Here is a 14986-nt window from a genome sequence, read left to right as displayed (position 1 = left end):
GTGGGTATACAACACATAGTTTACTTTCCCTATGACAGAGCAGCCTGTGGTCCACTCATTGGTCTGGACAGGTTTTAAAGCTTAGCTCTGGGTATGTCTTTGCAAGTTCTGTTCTAGATTCAAATTCTACTGAATGAAAAATGTCTGAGCATATGTGCAAGAATGCATACTTCATACCAGACAGCTTCCAGCTAGGGGGGCCTAACAACTCCAACAAATGTAACAAATGGGACTCAAACCTCCCTTAAATACACCTTGCCAAACAATATATTGCTAATTGCTCATGTTGTTCTGCTTCTTTAAAACATTACATATATGTGAAAATGTATTGGTCTGAAGACATTAAATAGGCTATTTCATAATGGTTTAGGATTAATTCATGTTTAAACCCATGCTGAAGTGAGATGGGTAAAAAAACATGTATGTATCTATAATGTATCCATAATTCATCTTACTAACCTATGCCATTTTTCATAGTACTGGGTAACAGCTAAAGAAAATTAAGACAAAAAAAGAATTGTTTATCTAGTTAGATAAAATTATGTTTTTTTTAAAAAAATGTGTATATATATATATATATATATATATATATATATATATATATATATGGGATTTTTTGTATTTTTTCATTCATTGTTATTTTATTGAACAAACACATACACATTCACACACTACTACAAAACTAAGAAATAAGAGCATTTTGTTTGCCAAACTACCTGTTCCTCAATGTATAATCTATACTTCATATTGCCATTAATTTGTCAATTATTTTTGCTATTCTTTTTTCCTTAAATTGCCTTTTATATGACATATATGAACCATTCATAACTATTCCATTTGCATTAAAAAAAAATTATAATGTGCAGGTGTACATGTCTCTCTATGCCTCTATATTTAGTTGGCTATTAGATAATCGAAAAAAATAAGTATTTGGGCCAGATTCAGGTATAAAGCTCTTTGTTATGCAATGATTCCTAAACGATTTACTCTTTTGATGAACACTCGCCAATTATGTTAAGATAGCATACAATTCAATTGTTTAGGTGTAGTAGAGTACGAAAATAATAATAAATGACAATTCTATAGCTCTCAATCATTGAAGCATATCTTAAAAATAAACATACTTCTTTATTCAATAAAATGAACTTAACAGGTCTGATATTTTTTATGAACAAGAAATCTATTGGAAAGGCATATGCATGTTGGTATTCACATCTGTTGTTCTTTATACCTCCTGAGTACTCATTTGAATTGCCTAAAATCTGCTAAATTAAACACAATTTCCAAAATGTTACAGGAGTCTGTGGTAGTGCATGTTCTTCTTAACTTTGGTATGGATTCCACCATACATAAAAATAAGAAGCCCCATCAATGCATTTATCTTTTCCGTTGACTAGAGCTTTGACAAATATAAAGTGTAATTTTAAGGTTGAGAAAAAGTTTGCAATAAACATTGAAGTTTTTTCTTTTTTACTCAACAAAATCTAAAAAAGAAAAAGAAACAAAAACGAGACATCAAGCCATGAAAACAAAACAAATAAAATTCAACAGTGGATAAAAAACTTTTACTTTTCCAGTAAAATTGCTTTCTAGGATCTATGTTACTGCAAAGCAATAAATACAGACCAGGTATCTTGTTGTTTGACAAACATTTAAGTTAGTTCAAAGTTAAACAATCAGACCATCTTAAAGTATAACCAAGCATGCTGCCATCAGGGAGGGTGGGCAAAATGATTAAAAACAGATCTGAGCTCAGTTTCGCTGAGATATTGTAAAAAGAAAAAAAAATAGTTCTTGGAATCTTGCATACTTCCCTTGTTTGACACTGAAGGCCGGGATCATTAATGTAGATTACCAAAAAGCCAACACAATGAATGCTGCTCTTGATCCATTCACAATGATTCAAGCATTCCAAAAATGAATAATAATAATAACAAAAACAATAATAAAACTCAAAACCATTCTAAAACTATTTTTAAAGCGAGGGAATAAAGGATGTTTCTATCTATACATCAGTCTTTTCATTAAAAAATGTAACTAGACAAAATTCATTAACATATAAAATAAAGTCAAAACTGTAATGGCAATAGACATGGGTAAAACAGGAAGACACTGATGCTACAAATAAATTGCAAAAAAATATGTACAAGACCCTGTTTTTCCTCAAATTTAAACGATTGTAATGCATGTTTAACAGCAGCAGTCGAGGATGAAGTTCCAGGCACCAGACTGCAATTCACGCTTCCACCAGTGGGGGGCTGCTGTGCCCCTACCATTCCTGTCACCAGATGACACTAGAAATACTTGTCTCCCTTGGCAAAAGCGGCAAAATAGCACTGTTTGTATGGGCCTCGTCTGGATGCTGCTCCCTGTTTGTTTTTGTCTGTGGCCGCTGTCCGTTAATTAGTGTCATAGGTATGTTGCAGTAGGTATGCTGGTTACCTATTGAGGTAAGAGGCAGGGTGCCGGTGGGAGGTACATCATATTCATAGCTTCTATAATAGTGTTTCTGTCGCATTTGTGTATGGTAAGTGTTATGAAAAGTAGAGCGGATGTCAGGATGGGCAGTAGCCAGGGCAGTGGAAGTAGCAGCAGCCATGGAGATTGCTGAGACCGTCTGCAGTTCCCCAAATGGTCCCTGCTCACTGACATCTAGAACCTGCTCATGTGTGATGGGTTCTATTCTCTTAAAAGGCATTTCATATTGTAAACGTTTCCAGAATTTCGAATTCAACTTGTTGCATTTTGGCCCGTGCCATTTGATTACAGTTAGGAGCTTAATGGTGTGTTTCAAGGTCTCCACTTCTTGGTAATTCATAATCCCACGCAATTCACTACATTCTATGAGTATCACTTTAATTTCTCCAGTGATGAGCATGTTTCTCAGCCTGGTCTCTAACTCAAATATACTCCAACCTCTTCTCACAACGTAAGTGGGAGTCATGACAATGATGAGTCGTTTACTTTGATCCACACATCGAGCTACATCTTCAATGTACGCTGTACAAAAAGGAAATTAAAGAATTCACTATTTAGCTGACACAAAACATTGTTAAGGTTAGCTACATTAATAATAAAAATAAACAATAATGTTAATATTAGTCTTTAAGCCCAATCAACCTAGTGCAAAATAAACATTTGCTAGGGGTCTATAGCCTTGATGAATACTGCAGATTACATTACATGTCATTAAAGTATGGGGTAATGTGTAATAATTGTGTTGCCGATTTTGGGTAACGGTGGGGAACCTACTGAATAACAGGAAAGATAAAGATGCATCAGTTGGATTTGTTCCAATACATGTGGGCTACTAATGGGGGCTGGTGAAACCAGGTCCTATCCCTGCAGATTAAGGGCTGTAGGGACGCTGGGGATGACATATTGACTACTGATATACAAGCCTGTGCTTAGTAAAATTTTGGAATGCTTAAGTCTTAATCACAGAGAGACCCTCTGATTCCTGAATGTCTATGGTGGAAAGGACCAAATTAGATAAACATGGCTTCATCAGAATCATAAAGAATCAGCTTGGAACTTTTCATTTAAATACTAAAAAGTTTTTTTGTACCACAAATAGAAACACCAGTAAACATTCTGTGAACCACAATTGTGTTCTGTTGGTTAAAAACTATTTTTGCTTCTAAATTTGCATTCGAAAGACACCCTATCTGTACTCAATGTGAACATTGTAGAAATCAGAATCTTTTTAATTAATAGCACAATGTTAAATGTTTCACTTTAGTATAATTATCTATGCATTAATGATCTCATTATCAAGATACTACCACCATCACTTCTTATAACGTATTCCTTTAGCTCTTCGCCAAATTGCTCATTAGCCTTGCAAATGGTTATGCTGTTCTTTTGTACTTTTTTATCTCTTCATTGGTTTTCAGTTCAAACCGCTCATGCATGTTATCTCTTCCTATGGGTCCAATGATGCCTTCTATCATCTCTCATCTATATATACCTTCATGCCATCAAAAAGCACTTAGGTTAAAAATAACCTTTGTCATCACTAAGGTGATTTCCGAGCTTTGAGAAAGCCGCCTATGAAGTATAAAGGTTATAAACTGTTTTCTTACTGTATCATCTCAAGTACTTAATTTGCTTAGAAAATACAGCAATCAATAGAAACTCAAAAAGTTTGCCTTAACATCATTAGAGCTTTGTAAATCATTACACGTATTTCTATAGCAGCAGCCGCCCTCGAAGCAGACGTTGGCATCCCTGGATCAAAAATATTTTGGCAAGAATGAGTTTAATGTGGCAAATGCACTTACTTCCGGTTGGAATTAAGTCTCTGTCAGGTATGAACAGTTTATATCCGTAATGTTTTTCAAGCATATCAGGTAGGATTTCCAGGGCAAATCTCTCTTCTTCTCCTGTTTCCTGGTTCCATTGGTCAGGGTCTACTTTTGTGTATGATAAATAGGCATCAAAGTCTTTGTTGTCTGAAACAAACCAAAAATTACCCTTTTTTACATATAATTTTGAAACACTTAGCATGTAAAATATAATATATACAGAAACCACCAGTAAGATTGTTAATAATAATAATCACCATCAATTCTCATTATTATTACTACTACGGTTATTGGCACTTTAGAGAGAAGAACCAAGAGATTCCCTGAACAGGCATATTATCTGATCAGGTTTGAGATGGACACAATAAGGTGATGAATTTCATGCTTGAAGGCGAAACGTTATAAGATAATGATATTTTGTAAAAAGAATTGAAGTATTATTAGACGAGGGTGATAAATTATGAAACATAAAGAATTGGGAATTTAATATCAAATATACATTTTTACAATTTAGTAGTTTTCAGGTGCTAACTGGACTCATCAGGTATATCCCAAGAAACAGATATGCCAGATAAGCCTGGCTGGTCATAAAGTGTGATATATCTGGTATTTGTATCCCCAGCATGAATATAATAAACCCCAACCTTAAATTCTCCAAAAGAGGAGGTGTAGGTAGGAAAGAGTTGTGGACTGTGAGTTTATAATGAGTTTGCAATGATTTTTATAATCGATATATATAAGGGACTTTCTAATACGCTCAGCTAATATGTCTCCAGTGTGCATTAAATCAATACCACGACTACAGTATTATTACTTTAAAAGGAGAAATTAATATATTTTGAACATACTGTATGTGCAGTTTGCATCTCTAGTAATAAAAAGCCATTCACTAATTTTCATTAAGAGTTCACGGGAACTAATTCCCCAAAATAAGAGGTCACAAGTTGGCTTTTGTATTGTCTAGAAACTAAAGCGAAATCAATAGTTGGAGTAATGAAATGTTAACCTTGCTACGAACTCTCTCGAGAGAGCTTTGTGCACAGACGATGCAGAATATGAAATGCGTATAAAAGAGGCCTTATTGAATATTCCAGTGTGCACCAAATCTAATTCTATATTCATTCAGTGCTGAAATCAGCGCTCTTTTTGGTCTCCTTTCATTTTCTGTAGCAGCAAAAGACAGGGGATGTTGTGAAATACACAGTGTCCTTTTGATTCTGAGCGAAAAGAACATTCGTATTTGGTAACATAAGTGTTCTCAATAGAACATTCAAAACTGCTAGAAAGTAGTAGAGGACAATACGCTTGGCGGTAAATCAATTCTGTTGACTCTTTTTTTTCCATCTATTTTTCATTTACAGGAAAGTAAAATATAAAATAAAATCTAAAATAAATATCCAAATGGACTGAACATTTTTTTTTTAATGAAAGGTCATGGTTACTTTAATATATTTACATTATTGACACAAGCCTTTCCTTGCTCTTGAAGGGATGTTTTTAGTATGCGTATATTTTATATATGTATTTCACTAAACCTACCTGCTTTTGAAATAGCCGACCTAACTTTTCAATTATATTTATTTTCATGTTGTTTTCCTTCGTTATTAATGTTATACACATTTTATTTTTTTAAATTCAAATATAAACTCAAGTCTGGTTGACTTCCATGCCGCTAATGGATTGCTAACAATTATGGATACATAGGAGGGCTAACAATGTTGAGGTATTTTAATTGAAAAGGGGAATATTAGGTCATCTGGGGGGTAATTCAGCAGAAATTAGAAGTAGTCACACAGTTTCGCTTCTTAGGTACAATGCCCATGTTTCTCACAAGAACAGTATGCAGTTTTGCTAATGTGAACGAAGCCTTTTTATCATTTAATTGTTTTAATACTGATTGTTATACCACAGTACCTTCCCCTGCTGATTCTGAAAATTAAACTCTGTTTAAATAAAATAAGACGGAGGGTCAGTTATTAAATCATTTTTGAACTGATGGAAACATGTTAGACAATAATTGTATTTTGCTAAAATGATTTTGTTTCCACGAAAAAGCTCAAAAGGCAAACAATATAAACCAATACACATTACCATGATAATGATTTGAATCAGCTTCAAATTGGAAACCACAGACAAAAAAATATGAGTTGAGGTTTTTCTACTGTGGAATTTAAAATTATGCTGCATCATACTATCTATATTCTTGTTTTTTTTCCAAATTTTCAATTTAATTTTTTTTACATCTATATTATTATTTTTTACCCATTTTACAATATACTTAATATTTGCCATTTTATGGAATAATAGAAAGCATAATGATGCCTTCCTGCAGTCACCTTTTTGTTTTAGGTCCATAAAAATAGTGGTATTGTTTAGTGCAACCACAGTTTATATATAATTTTTTCTTCAAAATGTAAAGAAGCCCTCCAGTTGTTCTGTTAAATGCATATTAGAATATATATTGTTTGGGTTACAGTGCCCTTTAGAGTTAGAGAATGAAACTTCTGCCTCACTTGGTGTAGCTCCTCCTAGAGCTGCCTCTACTGAAAGCAGGGAACATACCAAGATCTAAACACGGATGATTTGCTAGCAAGCTACACGCTAGTGGCTGCTGCTTCAGTGACTTCAATGAAAGTGTTATGTGCAAGATGTTTACATACTGGTTTCAGTAGAGATAGGTAGGGAATGAGAAAGTTGAGATAAGGCATGCTCTAATTTTTAGTCTCCAAAGGTCCATGCAAAATGGACAAACATTAAAAACAAAAGTACAATATTGGGAACAAGGATATCTGTGGGTTTTAAGCAGTTACTAAGTAAAACATCACTATGTATAATAGTGGAAATCTTATGGGTAACATTGTAAGAATGCATATGCTAGATGCTTGGAAATTGTTACTATGAAGGAGCACTTTGTGGTGGCAACACATTAATACTCATGAATGAAGAAATAATAATACCCAAGTGGATTCTGAAGACCACTGTAGCAGTGACCTTACTTTGGAGAATTGGAGAAGGAGGACATTTTGTTAAAAATACCCATGTTACATTCTCTGGCCAGTGTTCATGCAGACATATGCCTTACCCCAATGAAAAAGGCCTATATGGGCAGAGGGTTGTGAATAGCATTGGTTGGGGTTGAACTTTTTATATAGGTATTTTTTTCATTTTGGGGCTATAAAGGAAAAGGGTTAGAGGGCCGGCCTTGTAATATTGCCTATAGATTTAGACATATCATTTGTATTGTTTTCTTGTGTATTTTTACATTACATTTTTGTAGCCTGATTTTTTTTCTTCTATGTGATGGCTGATAACTCTTACTAAATGGCTTTACATGTTTTCATGGGCAATTGAAAATGTAATACATTTACTAAAAATAAAAGGCTATGCAAGAATGTTATCAGATTTTGTAAAACCTTTTCATTTTGCTTCACATCACACAGTAAATGATGAATGAATGAAATCTTACCTCCATCCAACTCCTCCGTTCCAAAATGATTTCTGTAGAAGAGCATGAGCTCAATCTTATAACACTTGTAGATGGTTACAAGACAAACAAGCAAAAGTAGGATAGCCCCGAGGCCTCCAGCGAGCTCAACAGTGTACATAAGTTCTGCAAAACATTTACAAGTACGTGTAAAGATTAAAAGGATCTCTGTGGAATTTTCCTCATCTAATCAAACAAAACAGTTCTTTATGTTCTAACTAATTGTTATTAGCGATATTGCAGATGGTCTTGATGGAAAGGTATGTCTTTTTGCTGATGAGACAAAGATTTGCAACAGGGTTGATGTTTCTGGAGGGATAAGCCAAATGGCAAATGATTAAGGTAAACTGGAAAATGGTCAGAGCTGTGGCAACAGTAATACAGCTAGGGCACAGAAACCCAAGGACAGAGTATAGAATATTTGAGAAAATGGATTTCGGGGTAATTATTTCAGAGGTAGGCAGACAATGCAATAGAGCAGCAGGTAATGCTAGCAGATTGCTTGGTTGTATAGCGAGAGGTATTAGCAGTAGAAAGAGGGAAGAGCTCATGCTGTTGTACAGATCACTGGTGAGACCTCACTTGGAGTATTGTGTACAGTACTGGAGACCGTATCTCCAGAAGGATAGAGATATACTGAAGAAAGTTCAGAGAAGGGCTACTAAAATTGTTCATGGATTGCTGGATAAAATGTACCAGGGAAGGTTTAATGATCTTAACATGTTTAGCTTAGAAGAAAAAAGTGTCAGGGGGTATATGATAAAAACATTTAAATACTTAAAGGGAATCAACATGATTCAGCAGGAGAGTATATTTAAAAGAAGAAAAGCTACCACGAGGTATCAAGAGGACATATTCTTTAGCTAGAGGGGGGGGGTTAAAAGTAATAAGATATATATATATAGGACTAAGGAAAGTATTCAGAATTTGAGCAGACTAGATGGGCCAAATGGTTCTTATCTGCTGACACATTCTACGTCACCTATGTTCTACAGGATGTCAACCACAGAAAGAGAAGATAAAATATACGGTAACATACTAAATAACAATTACAATTTAACTCAAGCATAGTTTACATAGATTAAAGTGCCTGTTTTATATTGGGAGCCTCCCCTGACTAGCCATTGAACAAACAGGGGTAATATGCAGCCACGTGTTTAAAGCAGGAGGCCGCATGTACATCATAGAAAATGTGCTTTAATCCACCCCAGTTCACTAAAGAATGATTCCAATGTACCGTACTCTCTAAACAATTTACAGGCCCAGCCTTCCCTTCACAGAACTTAATAAAAGCAATGCAGTAACCCAGCAATTTCAATTCTGATGAGCTTGTATAATGGTTCTGAGATAATAGCATACACTACATTTAATTTTAGAAGCTCTATGAAATGTGTTTAAATAATGCATTTTCACCCTGCTTCTTCCGTGATAGTTTGACATTCTTTTTTTTTTTACTAAACAGGTTTTAAATGGTAAATCATAATAAGGGTTCTGCACGTAAAAAATGTATCTCGCAAATGCAAATTTATTAATAAAATAGAATAGGAACACTCGTTCCAAGCAGCCACATCCTTGCATACTTGTGTTTCTTTTCGTGAAAGACAAAAGAAAAAAATAAAAGTGGTTTATAATTTTAAGTTCTGCAATATTTATCATTAACATTTTCATTCTGTGACCGTTAATAGTGATATTTGAAGCTGTGGTCATAAAGTTACCATTTGTTTAGTAAAACAAAGGTTTGCCTATTCACTAATTCCTATTTGCCAATTAATTTAATTGAAAGAACTAATCTATGATTATATGTTTTATATTTTTTGTGTAATTTATGCTAATTTGTGCTATTTGTGTATATTATATATATTTCTGGGGCTGTGACAAACTGAAATCCCCAATTCTGTATTATTACCGGCTGAAATGATGGATGAAGAGGACTGTTAATGAGAGCGATCCCGGAGGGTGGGTTATCAGAACCAATGCTATCCCTTCTGTCTACCTGACTGTCAGTGATGTCACATAATATTATAAAAATGAAGACTAAGCCATCACTGTCTGTTATATCTGTTCTTGACTAATGGTAGCAGAATACAGAGATAATATTACTGAATTTTCCAAAGCGGAGTACTCTTTTTCTTATTCACTGTGCAATAAACTACAGTAAGGAACAAGTATTGCAGTGGATAGAAAAAAACATGTTTATACACTTAGTGCCACTACTTATTGGTTTTTCCCAATACTATATGTGTGTTTATATTAAAAACATGTATACAAAATGTGTTTGTCTGCTAGTCTCTCTACCATGCCTTGAGCATGTTCTGGTGTCCTGTTCTACTCATGTCTGTCGTCCTGTATCTCTCTATTTTTATCAGGGGGAAATGTCTAAGAGATGGTAACCTTTTTGTATAATAATGTCAGGACCCTGGTAAGCAGGTCGGGTAGGAGCCCAGTAGCAGGGGATACAAGGGGTTCTGGTTGCACCCCACGATGCATGACGGTAAGTGATGTGGTACGGACAGGCGAAATAACACACGGCACAACAGAATACGAGGAAAGGTACTGTATTGATGTAGGATATCACCAGCAAGTAAAGGCAGTAGTCTCTATGCAGGATGCCCACTGGGAGGGCTGACGGGTACGGAGGCCCACTGGGTGAGCTGATGGCAGGAAGCCCACTGGCAGGGCTGACTGGTACGGAGGCCCACTGGGTGAGCTGACGGCAGGAAGCCCACTGGCAGGGCTGACGGGTACGGAGGCCCACTGGGTGGGCTGACGGCAGGAAGCCCACTGGCAGGGCTGACGGGTACGGAGGCCCACTGGGTGGGCTGACTGGTACGGAGGCCCACTGGGTGGGCTGACGGCAGGAAGCCCACTGGCAGGGCTGACTGGTACGGAGGCCCACTGGGTGGGCTGACGGCAGGAAGCCCACTGGCAGGGCTGACGGGTACGGAGGCCCACTGGGTGGGCTGACTGGTACGGAGGCCCACTGGGTGGGCTGACGGCAGGAAGCCCACTGGCAGGGCTGATGGGTACGGAGGCCCACTGGGTGGGCTGACTGGTACGGAGGCCCACTGGGTGGGCTGACGGCAGGAAGCCCACTGGCAGGGCAGACGGGTACGCAGGCCCACTGGGTGGGCTGACGGCAGGAAGCCCACTGGCAGGGCAGGCGGTTAGCTCAGGTACAGGCAGGTAGCTCAGGAACAAGACACGGGTAGCTCACGGTACAGGGCCAAAGCAGAGCGGTCCATGCACTTCAATGCAAAGGCCCCGACTACAGGGCAGGGCAGGTTAATAAAGGCAGGTTCCACTCAGGTGATCAGACCCAGCTCACCTGGTAATCTGATCCTGAGCATTGCAGAGAGAGGGAGAGGGTGGCCACTAGTGGTAGCAGCCGGACATAACGGCAAAAATAATCATACATGGTCCGGGCTAGCAGGGTGGAATCCTGACAAATAAATTAATACATCCAACATTTCTGGAGCCTACATTTGGAGGGGGGCTTCTTGGAGGTAGGGTCAGAAAAAGGACTGGCTGGGGTCAGAGGTGAGCTAGGGTCAGTAGCATGGCCACCTACCCACCCACAGTCATCTTGTGTCGCTCAGCTTCAGAGCATTGCAAGGGGGCCACGTTGGAGCTCCCCAACCAGCCCATGATCTCCACTGCCCATAAAAGTCACAAAATTAAGGTTGTCCACAAAAAACGGGATCCTTGCCGCTCTCGTGGAAGAGTTGTGATATATTGAAGATGGTAGGTCATAATGCAAGTTGAGAGATAAGACATTGGGTTATAGAATAAACCAGTGGCTGTGTCTTTGCTCGTCATAGGGCTAAACCCGGTCTTAACTTGCACCAACTTGAAGGGAAGTTATTTTGTCAAGAACAAAACGCAGAAAATCTGGGCTCTGTATGCCAATCTGCAATTATTTAATTAGATCCAAAATACCATGCATATATTAAGCTGTTGTTTTCAATATTCTTTAATAATAAAACAGATATGACAAATGTAAAATGAGATGCAGCCTGTTTATCATTTAGTACATAGGCACATCTGTTTCATCGTGACAGGAGACTTAGAGAAGCAAAATTAATTTACTAATAGGTTGCTTGGTGAAATCTATGCAGTGTTTTCTGTTATGAAACAAGGAGGGGGCTTCAATCCAACTGTAAAAGTATAAAAAGAAAATGCTTTGCATGGATTTTTGTTTAATTCTTGGCACGGTATCCTGTTTAGTGTACTGCCTGGGTGTATAATTAATGGCCAACACAATGGAATGTGCAATGCTGAGAAATTAGACTCTTTTAATAGAAAGATATTTGTTTAGTTAAAACTTCGGCATAGACAAAAGTAAGGCTTCAATTTAATTATCCACTGAAAAAAAATGTTCTTCATCCAAAGCTTATTTTAACCTAACTGCGCCTTGGATACATTTTTAATTTTAGCCAGTTTTAGGAGAAAAATGAGTGGAAATGAGAAGTGTTGGAGGTGATGTTAATTATGTTAAAATATGGGAGAATCTTTTAGATTGACCCCCCCCCCAATCATCAAGGGAATGCTGGCAAGAGAGGAAAGAGAGGAGATTGACCCGCAGGCCTCTCTATGGGAATCGCCCATAAGTTTTTTGTTTTTTTTTACTGTTTATACGGGGGTCTACGGTAAACTTAGGTAGAATTTATAAGCTAGCTGGATCATTTCAGTGCTTCTTTTACGCGCTTGTATATAATATCTTTTTGTGAATGCATGCTGGATATTTGTTTTATACCAAATGTTGTTTGGAGCACTATATTAATGGGCCTGTCTCCCAGATTTACGTTGTGGTTTCAACAACAATGAATTAGCTCTTATACCACTATATTGGTTCTACATATTACATTATATTGGTTCCAGTGAAATCCGTAGCGCTTTACAATCAGTAAAAAAATAAATAAAATCACAAACAATAACAAACTGGTACAAAAGGAGTAGAGGGTGATGCTCCTGTCAGCTTACAGTCTAGTCGGTAGAGGACTATGTTTGCAAAGAGGTGGGAATAAGAAGGATAGTCTTTTTTTTTACATCCAGAATGTTGAACACCTTATTCTTGAATCATTCTAAAAACAGATAGCTTTTCCTCGATAGAGAAATAACACACTTCTCCCAATTACATTACATTACATTTATCTATAAAGTGCCGGCTGATTCCGCTTAAATAAAACACCCAAAATGATGAAACCACATTTCTTTATATTGTCATATTTTATGTAATGTACATTGACATCCAGAAATGCCTTATACCCCATATATGCCACTCTGCCTCCAGAAATGCCCTATACCCCTATATGCCACTCTGGCATATAGGGGTTAAAAGGCATATCATGGGACAGAGTGGCATATAGGGGGTATAAGGCATTTCTGGAGGCAGAGTGGCATATAGGGGGTTAAAAGGCAATTCTGGAGGCAGTGTGGCATAAAGGGGGTTAAAAGGCATATCATGGGGCACTCTACCTCCAGAAAAGCCTCATGCCCCCCCATATAAGCCCCCCCCCCGACTTTCCAGTGCTTCTGACTCCCTGGTGTCTAGTGGGGGCAGCGGGTGGAGGCCGGTGGGGAATTCCAGAAGGTCATGTGATGCCGGTGCTCCGTCATAGAAGCCCCAGCGGAATTGCCAGCAGCAGCGGGGGTTCTCTGCGTCCATCACGCAGACGTTCGCCGGCTGCCAGAGAAGTGAATTCCCTGCAGCTCTGCAGGGAATTCTCCTCTCTGGCAGCCGGGGAAGATCAGAGCGATGCGCGTAGACACCCTCCGCTGCTGCCGGTGGAAGTGCCGGCAGCAGCTGAGGTTACCAGACAGGAGGATCCAGGTCCCCTAAAGCTCTGCGGGGATCTAAATCTTAGGCTCATAGTCAAACTATATATATACGGTATATACACACACGCACACACATACAGTGTGATGAAAGTCTAAAAATAAAAAGACTGAAACGTTGACTTGCAACACAGAGTTTCGTGAAATTATTTAAAACCAAGTCCCACGAGTGCCGGCAAATACTTTTGGAATTTATAATTGGAGATTTTATCACAGTATATCAACATAGCCAGTCACTATGTCAAAATACCCCAATCTATCCTATCCAATAGGAAGTTTAAATGTCAGTCTTTATTGTATGATACCTGATTTGCATCTCTTAATTCAAGTGAAGTACACAAATCAATATAAAGAGAAAAACTAGTAAACAATTCACTTCCTATAAAACGCTGGAGTTAAGTTGCACAAAATTACCGGCCATTAACTTTTTTTTCAAATTAAATCCGAAAACAATAAAGCATTAAATGATCTTTCTATTATCTAGCACCATCCTGAAAACGTTAACAGCTATTAACCCCAAAACACCCAAAGTAAAAAAAAATAAAAAATACCTTAATAGGCAACTTTTAAGCTCTCAGCAGTTAAATTGTAATAAGAATAGAGCTTTGGTAGCACAATTGCCGATTAAGGAAGAAAAAAAAATATTGATTTCAACTACAATCTTAGATTGTTTTCTGAATAAATTGTTGTAATTTAAGCGTGATTTGCAGTAGTCATTTTGACCAATAGTTACAGTTTTTCCTTATCTGTATGATTTTCTCTGGCATTGTGGTTAAAGGGATAGCTAATTAAAATAAAGTGCTTGCACCTTTGCAAAATATTGAGTGATATGATCAGTAACAGATGTGCTCCTTTTTTTCCACAAATCCAACTTTAATTATCCGGTACACTTTGAGGTTGTATCTCAGATCTGCACCTGGCTTCAAATTGTTATAAACTTCCCTTACAGTGTGACATGTGTAATTTACTTTTCATTAAACGCTGACGCATAAGAATGCACACAGCAGACCGCTAAAAATAAAGTTCCTTAGGAGGACCGTGCCTTTGGGTATGTGCCATTATTTGGGCTTGACTGAGGAACTGCTTCTCAGAATGAAAATAATGAGCAATGATTGCACGGCTGCAAGACATACATCCTGTGGAAACATTTTAGAAATGTATTACTTCAATTTTTGAGCATTAGTCCACCCACTGTGTAACTGAAGTGTCAAGGTACGGGCCCGAAATCACTTTTTAAGCTAGGAAATGTAGAGGAATACATAGTCTGAATTATTTATTTTATATATCACCAGTTTTAACAGACACATCGACAGCCTACTCTTATTGTAGAGTATGATTGGCCAAGCAGCAGCTAAGGGAT

General features: G+C 37.5%; 1 protein-coding gene across 1 annotated transcript in view; it reads right to left on the bottom strand.

Moving 5' to 3' along the window:
* Positions 1-853: 853 nt before the first annotated feature.
* The window catches only part of IL1RAPL1 (interleukin 1 receptor accessory protein like 1), a 541156-nt gene continuing 527023 nt past the window's right edge, over positions 854-14986 (bottom strand). The window contains exons 9-11 of the mRNA XM_053457345.1: positions 7774-7917; positions 4284-4454; positions 854-3000 (exon numbers count right to left, since the gene is read on the bottom strand). Coding sequence (XP_053313320.1) covers positions 2282-3000; positions 4284-4454; positions 7774-7917 — 1034 coding nt within the window. The 3' untranslated portion in view covers positions 854-2281. The remainder of the gene's footprint in view (positions 3001-4283; positions 4455-7773; positions 7918-14986) is intronic.

The sequence above is a fragment of the Spea bombifrons genome, chromosome 2 (genome assembly GCF_027358695.1).
Source record: "Spea bombifrons isolate aSpeBom1 chromosome 2, aSpeBom1.2.pri, whole genome shotgun sequence".
Lineage (NCBI taxonomy): Eukaryota > Metazoa > Chordata > Amphibia > Anura > Pelobatidae > Spea > Spea bombifrons.
This window is presented reverse-complemented; position numbering and strand designations above follow the sequence as displayed.